At 38.3% G+C, this 10,000-nt stretch overlaps 1 protein-coding gene across 1 annotated transcript in view; it reads left to right on the forward strand.

The window, feature by feature from the left end:
• The first annotated feature begins 5,536 nt into the window (after positions 1-5,536).
• LOC138056626 (coatomer subunit gamma-2-like) overlaps positions 5,537-10,000 on the forward strand; it is a 23,910-nt gene continuing 19,446 nt past the window's right edge. The window contains exons 1-9 of the mRNA XM_068902467.1: positions 5,537-5,654; positions 5,729-5,781; positions 5,892-5,972; positions 7,419-7,490; positions 8,147-8,226; positions 8,506-8,530; positions 8,653-8,703; positions 8,814-8,906; positions 9,342-9,428. Coding sequence (XP_068758568.1) covers positions 5,615-5,654; positions 5,729-5,781; positions 5,892-5,972; positions 7,419-7,490; positions 8,147-8,226; positions 8,506-8,530; positions 8,653-8,703; positions 8,814-8,906; positions 9,342-9,428 — 582 coding nt within the window. The 5' untranslated portion in view covers positions 5,537-5,614. The remainder of the gene's footprint in view (positions 5,655-5,728; positions 5,782-5,891; positions 5,973-7,418; positions 7,491-8,146; positions 8,227-8,505; positions 8,531-8,652; positions 8,704-8,813; positions 8,907-9,341; positions 9,429-10,000) is intronic.

The following is a 10,000-nucleotide window of genomic DNA, read 5'->3' on the forward strand; positions in this document are numbered from 1 at the left end:
AGTGCGTGTCTGGTCTTGTCTCAGACAGAGGCGAGAGATGGTTTCATGCAGACTGGAAAGCCTAAAATGCTCTGTTGTAAACATGGCGGTTCACGAGTGAAGTTGTCTCTCTGGCCTTTCTGTGGACGAATTCCAGGACCTACTGACACAATTTGGGCAAGTTTTGGAAGCTAAAACCTTCAATCGATGCGTTATTTTGCTGGTAGGACTGGGTGGCGCGACATTTATGACAAAAGCTATGAAATGAGAATCGGGAGTCTACCCTTGTCATGGAATGGCAGAATTACCCAGAATTCTTTTTAGGCGTGAGCGAGGCAACTTAAGAAGCACGAGACTGGCCCTCATCGAATGGCTGAAGCGCGGCCTACTCAGGAGTAGGCCTGGTGTGTGCTGTTAACGTAGATTTTGGATTTCTGAACAAGTTTTTATCATAGAAAATTCGCGACAAAGTTCTGCTTTCATTTCGCAGTAATTCTCGTGTCAAAGAAACGGTATAATAACGTAAATAAGAGAATAACGATATTCATATTTGCAGATTACCTGTCCTCTTACTACGAAAGTCAAGCCCGACAACTCTATGCAATAAGCGCATTTAAGTTTCCTCGTATTACTTGATAGAAGTATACGGGTTTTTTTTTTTTTTTTCCTTTTTTTTTTAAAATGGGTTTTTCTGCTTATATGAAAAATACGTTTTCTCTCCCGTCCCCTTCTTATGCATGATCTTCGCGGAAATTACATTCTGTTCCTCAATATACCTGGAACAACCAGTTATGGTCTTAGTTCTCTTTTTTTTAACGAATCAGCTAAGTTGCAGAATGCGCTACCTGATTTTATCCGTACCTATGAGTTTACTGGTTTTAAAAGAGAATCCAGGGCTTCATTTTGTACAGCGGCTTTTCTTTTTAATGAATATATCTTTAAATGTTATTTATTTAGTAGGTATCTGTATATGCTATGTATTTCAGCTGTAAGTGTAATGTCTCCAAGATATTTGCTCCTATAGTTATTCGGAAAAAGCTTATGACTGTATTTATGTTACCTTTAGGAGGGCGCATGCGCATACTTTGTAATCTGCGACGATCTGCGACTCCATTGCTTACCATATGGCAGATAAAATGACTTTTCTCTTCAATGTATAAGCCATCTAATTCTTACGCTATATTGACAAGGGCGGTTTGGAGCTGTGAGTAGGCGTGGGATTTGTCACATATGGTTTAGGGGCCGACATATCTCTCCCTCAATGCCCGTACCGGGAGGCAAGGTCGGTAGCAGAAAGCAGCGAAGGGCCAACTGCGTCCAAAAGCGATCGCACGGGCCGAAATCCCGGGATGACTCGTTTGGTATGACGCTCCAGCGCCGGTGTCTGGAGGTACTGCGTTTTTCTCTCTTGTCCAAACATTCCGTCAGCGCATGCGCAAATGTTCTGGCTCTTCGATACCTAGCCTACCAGAAAAAATTAACTTGCTGTTTTTTTTTTGTACCAGCAATTGATATTTCAGTTGATTTTATAGGCATAAACGTAACGTAAGAACAGTGCGTGTCTGGTCTTGTCTCAGACAGAGGCGAGAGATGGTTTCATGCAGACTGGGACACCTAAAATGCTCTGTTGTAAACATGGCGGTTCACGAGTGAAGTTGTCTCTCTGGCCTTTCTGTGGACGAATTCCAGGACCTACTGACACAATCTGGGCAAGTTTTGAAAGCTAAAATCTTTAATCGATGCGTTATTTTGCTGCTAGGACTGGGGTGGCCCGACAGTTGTGAAAAAAAAACTATGAAATGAGAATCGGGAGTCTTCCCTTGTCATGGAATGGCAGCAGGGATGGCACTAGGATTTTTCAATCTGGGTCCTGGGACCCGCATGTTCGGCCAAATTGGGGTCCCAAGCATTTTTGGGGGGTCCCAAAATCTTGGTGACCCTCTGCGAGAAAAAGAGTATGTTTTAAATTATGAGAAAAAGAGAGTAACCAACTTGGAATTAATATTGACGCATATGCATAGGACCGGCCGACAAAGGCTTTTTCTAGAGCCGTTACATTCATTCCTGGACAAGAACTCTGTTAATGAAAGAGCACCCTTTCCAAAGATTTACGCATCACTGGTTTCCTCCCTTAGGAGCAACGAACAGTGACGTCTTTTGCTATATATTTGCATTCAGTGACTTGCAGAGTACATTCTCCATTTATTAGAACTTCAATTATGATCACAGATCGCTCCAACAGTTTTACAAACAACAGAATATACTGACAAATCAAAGCAAGTTGTGTGAGTTATTTAAGTCAGTGCCTTGCGTCCTGGGACGCATTAACATTTCGATGATGCATTTTTTGGATTTTATTGGCGTAAAAATGCACGATTTCTGCGTTAACGCGATCCCTGGACAGAATTACCCAGAATTCTTTTTGGACATGAGCGAGGCAACTTAAGAAGCACGAGACTGGCCCTCATCGAATGGCTGAAGCGCGGCCTACTCAGGAGTAGGCCTGGTGTGTGCTGTTAACGTAGATTTTGGATTTCTGAACAGGTTTTTATCATAGAAAATTCGCGACAAAGTTGTGCTTTCATTTCGCTGTAATTCCCGTGTCAAAGAAACGCTATAATAATATAAATAAGAGAATAACGATATTTATATTTGCAGATTACCTGTCCTGTTACTAAGAAAACCAATCTCTACATCTCTATGCAGTAAGCGCATTTAAATTTTCCTCGTATTACTTGATAAAAGTATGTTTTGTTTTTTTTATTTTTTGAAAAAAGGGTTTTTCTGCTTTCTGCTTTCTTTCTGTTTTTCTGAAAAATACGTTTTCGCTCCCGTCCTCTTTTTATGCATGATCTTCAGGGAAATTACATTCTGTCCCTCAATAAACCTAGAACAACCAGTTATGGTCTTAGTTATTTTTTCTTACGTGTCAGCTAAGTTGCGAAATGCGCTACCTGATTTTATCCGTACCTACGAGTTTACTAGTTTTAAAAGAGAATCCAGGCCCGCATTTTGTACAGCGGCTTTTCTTTGCAATGAATATATCTTTAAATATTATGTATTTAGTATGTATCTGTATATGCTATGTATTTTACCAGGAAATGTAATGTCTCTAAGACATTAGGGAGTTTAAGCACCCACGTTTTTGAGATGCGGACGGCAACCGGAAGTGAGCTGTTTTCCCTATTAAAAATTTGATTTTATCAACGGAGTTGATAATGTAAATTGGCCACCGTACAGAGATTCTAAAATCCATTCGCTCTCACGAAGGGCTAACGCTCGAAACGTCAGCTTTTAGAATCTCTGTACGGTGGCCAATTTTCATTATCAACTCCGTTGATAAAACCAAATTTTTGTAAACTACTTCCCCACCGACGCAGCACCACAGTTTCTTTAGAAACTACCCCTTCATTCATTTGTTTTCCCTATTAACCTGTTTTCACGCAACCACATTTTACATTGCTAAGTATCTTTTCTCCATTAGAGAATTTTCTCTTCGGGTTGCCGTCCGCGTCTCAAAAACGCGCGTGCTTAAGCTCCCTATTAGCTCCTCTAGTTATTCTGAAATTCGAGATGAAATAAATTTTATGCATGTATATGTGGTATATTAAGGCAAATGAATGTGAATGAAGGTAGATGAATGTGAATGCGGGTTGATGACCATGAATGAAGGTAGATGAAACTAGAGGAATGTGAAGAAAGGAATATGAAGCTAGATCGATGAAGGTAAATGAAGGTAGACAAACGTGAATGAAGGTGAATCAAGGTATATGAAGGAGAATGAAGGCGAATGAAGGAAAATGAAGGTAAATGAACATTAATGAAGGTATATTAAGGAAAACTGACGAATGTGAATGAAGGTAAGTGAATGCAAATGAACGCGAATGAATGTAGATGAAGGTATATTAAGGTAAATGAAAGTGAATGAAGGTAAATGATGCTAGTAAATGAAGGACGGTGAGTAGTGAAGTAGATGAAGGGAATTCAATGGAGGGTCTAAATTGCAGTTTGCAGGTTAGGGTTGCAGGTCATTGTTTCATCAGAGCTTATCATGAAACAACCCAAACCTTTACTGATGCTAACATTAGGCGGCATAAAAATATTATGTTTAAGCCTCAGGTTAGCATTTTTGTAATTGCTTGGGTTGTTTCAGTTAGGGTAAAAGAATGACCTGCAACCTGCACTTTACACCCTCTGGTAAATGAACGGGAACGAAGGTAGTTGGAAGTGAATGAAGGTATATTAAGGTAAATGAACATGATTGAATTGAAGGTAGATGACAGTAAATGAATGTAGCTGACGGTAAGTGAACGTAAACGAAGGTAAATGAACATGATTGAAGGTAAAGGACGGTAAATGAACGGTGATTTAAGGTATATGAAGGTATATGAGGGTAAATGAAGATGATTGAAGGTACATGAAAGTATATAATGAATGTGATTGAAAGTAGATGATGGTAAATGACCAGGATTGAATGTATATTACAGTGCGACGCCCCTTACCGTGGCCACCTAACAAAGTTTTTTCCAAATTGTCCGCCAATCAGGATGTGTGAATTTGATTGACGGTCACGCTCTCTTGTAAAGTTCGTACGGTTGTAAGTTGAAAACCGTTGCATGGGCTGTTGTGAAAGCGGCGGGTCTAATTTGCAGGTCGCAGGTCGCAGGTCGCGGGTTGCAGGTCATTAGGGAGCTTACGAAACGACGACGCCGACGGCAACGACGACGCTACAAAACAATAGGTTTAGTGAGCAAAAACAATGGCTCTGCACGCTTTGCACGAGCGTTTTACATTTTGGTACATTTCTTTGCCGTCATCTCCTAAATGACGACGTGAAATGACCAAATTCAAGGTTCTGTGGAGGACGTTAGCACATGACGATGAATTTTCAGTTCTCTCTCTACGCTTCCAACTCACTCATACCAGTTTAATTCCTCGACAGTTATTACACATTTTTAACGCGAAACGACATGAAATAGTTTCGTAGTGATATGAATAACGCGAACTCGTATTTTAAAATGAAGTCCTCGTTGCCGTCGCCGTCCTCGTTTCGTAAGCTCCCTATTGTTTCACTAATACAGAAAGTATCCTAAACATTCATAAAAGCTAACCTTAGGCCTAAAAACTTTTGTTTAGGCCTAATTAGACCTAATGTTAGCTTTTAAGAATGTTTAGGATACTTTCTATATTGGTGAAACAATGACCTGCAACCTGCGACCTGCAAATTAGACCCGCCGTTGTGAAAGTTTGTTGGGTGGCCACGGTAAAGCGCGTTGCGCTGTAATACGGATGATGATAAATTTTTATAAATGGAGGTAAATAGGTATAGATGAAGGTAAGTGTATATGGATGACTGAATATTGGGAAATAAAATAATTTAGCGTGTCTTACGTAGTTGGGGACTCTTGGTTGGTATATACATGACATCTTTGCCGTTAAGTGCGTAGTGTACTCTTTGTGTTATTATATATGGTGTAGTAGTTATTAGTGCTCTATGTGGGAGCTAGCATGACGTCTTTGCCACTCTTTGTTCTTTCGGTGAGCCCGCAAGGTCTTCCCATGCTGCTTTGTTCTGCCACGTCTCCATTTTGAGAGAAACCATTTTGACCAAATTTACCGGAATTTAGTCGTCAACATGCAGTATTTACGTCGGGACAAAAAGGACGAAGAAGATGGTAAAGGATTAACGATACTCGTTCCATATCGGGGAACAAACTAATTCTTAATCTCTCATTTTCATGTGATTTAGGTCCTCAATCCAACCCGTTTCAAAATCTTGACAAGAGTGCTGCCCTACAAGAGGTATGGAATAGTCTTACGTTTCCCGTCAGATTTCTCCACAACGCTTAGTTTTTGCCTGAAACTATGTTTTTGAAGCACGTTTGCATGAAACATTTTATGTTGTTTCCTAGGCTCGTACATTCAACGAGACTCCGATAAATCTACGGAAATGCATTCATATCTTGACGAAAATCTTGTATGTTCTCAACCAGGTAAGTTCATATACATTTGATGCCAACCGCATTGTTATTTGACACGGTGTTACCATAACTTTCCGTGATATATGAAGCAAAATCTCAATAAGCGAAAGATTTTAATTACTTTGTTTTTTGTATTGCAGAGGGATGCTTCGTTTATGATCCCAACCCCACCAATAAGCGAATCTCAATAAGCGAAAGATTTTAATTACTTTGTTTTTTGTATTGCAGAGGGATGCTTCGTTTATGATCCCAACCCCCCCCCCCCCCCCCCCCACCCCACAGGGTGTTTGAGATATATTTTCAAAGTACATGGTTAGATCAGGTTTGGCAAGAGTAAGTGCCCAGGGGCTCTTCCCATTCTTGTAGTAAACTTTCACCACAAACATTCTTTTCGTCCCGATTAGCCACCTCTGGGTCTCCGAGGATGTCAAGCCTCCATCCTCAAAGGAAACCCCTGCACCCACTCTCCCTATAAATTACTACTGATAAATTTACTATTGATATTGCACTGTTGTGATAAAAAATTAAATTCTGCTTTGTTAAAGTGCTACTAATACCCTTACTGTGTGCACTTGTTAAGCAGTCTATTTAGTTTATTTATATTATTAAGTTAAAATTTTAGGAGAGGGTTGGGTTGGTGCTTAAACCTAGGAGGGGACTTATGTCCTATTGTTTTTGAACCAGTACTGTTTGTACAATCCTTAAATAAATAAATAAGTAAACAATTCTTTTTCTTTGGATTTCAAAACTATGTTAACTAAACACTAAGTGACCCAAGTCTTAAGTTCTGATTTTAAAAATTCACCTGTTTATTTTAACTGGATTTTGTTATTTATTGGTCCGCCATTACTAACTTTAAAATGTTCAGAGAGCTGGGTTTAGGAGAAAATGACGTCAAAGACTCGCTGGTTTAAGAATGCAATGCGTGTGTACGCGGCTGAATTAATATGCAGCACAGGAGTTTCTGGCTTTCAGATTTTTAAACTAGTGTTTTGCATGTATAAGTTGCATTTATGCGCTGAAATTTTAAGCTAGTCAAGTGAGTAAATGATATTATTTTTCCCTAGATGCAACCCTCTGAGGTTGGTCAGTTTTGAACGTGAGTAATGGCGGACTGTGAAATCCAAACCTTACACTCAAATAAACAGCCAGTCTGGTGTTAAGCGAATACGCTTTTAAAATCTGAAGAAAAAAAGAAAATGGTCTTTTATCATAGTAGCAATTTCAAACTTTTTCTGTTTTGCTCAACTTGAATTTCCCGGGAGAGAGAAAAAATACGGAAATGGACCAAATTCATTTTAATGGTCCGTACTGTAAAATCCAAGCCAAAAACCAGCCAATCAGATTGCTCCATTTAGCCTGAGAATTGCTCGCGTTATAATGAATTTAATTGTCAAAGATTGCGTACAACTGTAGGGTAAGTGTAGTTTAATATTACTATTGATTGTTGTTTTGCAGGGACAGCATCTTGGTACAACAGAGGCTACAGAAGCTTTCTTTGCTATGACAAAGCTTTTCCAGTCCAAAGATGTAAGCCATGTTTATTTATATTATTTTTTATAATATGTACACTAACTTTAAAAGTTTTACTATATAGCGTATCGTTTTGAAATGACTTAACCTTTTTTAAAATGATATCAAAATTGATTAATCTTATAAAAAGGTGCAAAGTTAAACAGTTTTGCCATCTACAATTTGGTGTTAGAATGTGGAACAAGGGGGCCATTACCGTTTACTTTCTATTTTGAGCTTTAGTTGGCTGGTATATACCAGGAATAAAACTGTAAAGAGTTTAATAATTTAAAAATATAAATGTTGTTAAGTTAATCTTGATTATGCACACTAACCAGTTTATTAATCAGGAAAATTTTAGATATTAATGATGTTATTGGAAAACATCTCACAGTTCACAGTGTTGACTTGTCAGATGAAATGACAGTAAGGACTTCTGAACTTTCAAACGTCTTTGTCAGAATGTTACATTTTCTCAGTGTTGACAGTTTTGGCCCTTAGATACAGATAGATAGATAGATAGATAGATAGATAGACAGACAGACAGACAGACAGACAGACAGACGGACAGATAGATGGATTATTTATAAAAATACATCGCAGCCAAGAGGCTGAATTGCATATTATTTACAATCAAAGAATCTGTATGAGATTTTTGTGTTAAATTTAATCAGGTGATGCTTCGGAGGATGGTGTATTTATCAATCAAGGAATTGGCAAATATTGCTGAGGATGTCATCATTGTCACAAGCAGGTAGCTTTTGCTCAAGGAAATTAGTGTTGATGATTAATAGGACCAGTTTCAGTCAAAATTATAAGTGTAAATTTAACAGTGTATTCCCCAGTGCCCCCCTTCAAGCGACTGAGAGTCTATCTGCTAGGAGCACCTAGATTCCGCATTGTCACAGCACACGTTGGAGCGGAAGAAAACAACTAAAAAGCTAATCTAGCAATGAGGCAAATTTTTTATGCTTTTATTGAAGTAGTAATGATAATTATTCATAATTTTCTGCCTTAAAAATTTACTTTTCAGCTTGACAAAGGATATGACTGGAAAGGTAGTGTGTTTCCATTGTTCTTGTTTCATTCTTTTGTTTGTAGTTGTTTTGTTGTCATTTGAATGATTTTTTGTTTTCTAAAATGCATGAAACGTTTGTTTTGTCGTGTTTCTTTAATAAAGGAGGATATGTACCGGGCCAGTGCCATTCGCGCTTTGTGCAAAATCACTGATGTAAGTTACGTGTTTTGTTGTCAGTAAATGATTTGAAGATAATTTTAAAAGATTGATCTTCAAGATCAACAGTTGTTGTCACAATAATGATATAGTTTGTTGAATTGTAGAGCACCATGTTACAGGGTATTGAACGGTACCTGAAGCAAGCAATTGTGGATAAAAATGCCAGTGTGTCTAGTGCCGCCCTTGTCTCTGCCCTGGTATGATATGACACGTTCTTTGAAAATAAAATAATAATAATTATTATTGCTTTCTATTGTAATAACATTATTCATGAGACATGAGCAGGACTCACCCTTGAAAAGCTGAATTCACAACTCTTTTGAAAGCAATGATCATCAACATTGTTCTGTTTTTTATACTGTTTTTGCATACTAAAGAGGTCAATAATAAATTATTAGACCTTCAGTTCCAACTTTTCCCGAAGGTACATGTGGGCCACACCCCCAATTCATCATCAAATTTTAATGCGAAAAGATGCAGCTTATACAAATGACCCAGCTTTCAGATGTGGAGAAGGCCACATTATTTTAAACCCTGATACATTACCTCCAAGTCTACATCCTCTGTTTCAGTTGACACTCCCTTTTCAACAGCTAAGGGCATTTAACATATTCTTTTTGTTCTACTTCCAGCACTTGATGAAACCAAATTATGATGTTGTGAAACGCTGGGTAAATGAAGCACAAGAGGCTGTTTCAAGTGATAATACAATGGTCCAGGTATGAAAAATGCAGGAAATTGTGTCAATAGTGAAACCTAAATTTTATTTTTAATAGTACAACCATATCTACTGCCCGGTACAGAGAACGGGATTTTGTGTTAAATTTTTGAAATAGCGTATTAGTCTGTGTATATGCTCAGTTTTTTAAGGTAGTAGTTTTGCACGACCCCACTAGCGTTTTGGCTTTGAATCTTATCATGCTTAAAATAATAAAAGGTATACATGTACTTACTTGGTAATAATACTTACTAACTCGTTTAACATCAGTGTCAGTGTAGTCTGCGTCATTTTACCAAGTAACTTTTTTGAGATTTTGGTTTTTTTGCCAAACTTTGTAAATACTCCAAGCATTTAATCCATTGACTCCTCAGTCACCATTGCACAACCCCAGTTGATGAGTAAAATCGTCTGGCAGAAGACAGAGTAAAATCTGTTTTAAAAGTGTCACTTCCAGGAGTCAATGGGTTAATGAGGTCTAACATGTGCAAGCACTCAGCTTGAAGTGAAAGGGATAAAAAACAGAGTGGGTGAAATCCCTTTTGGCCCCTTTTTATTTTCATTGCATCATTT

The sequence above is a fragment of the Montipora capricornis genome, chromosome 7 (assembly GCF_036669925.1).
Source record: "Montipora capricornis isolate CH-2021 chromosome 7, ASM3666992v2, whole genome shotgun sequence".
In the NCBI taxonomy this organism is placed as follows: Eukaryota; Metazoa; Cnidaria; class Anthozoa; order Scleractinia; family Acroporidae; genus Montipora; species Montipora capricornis.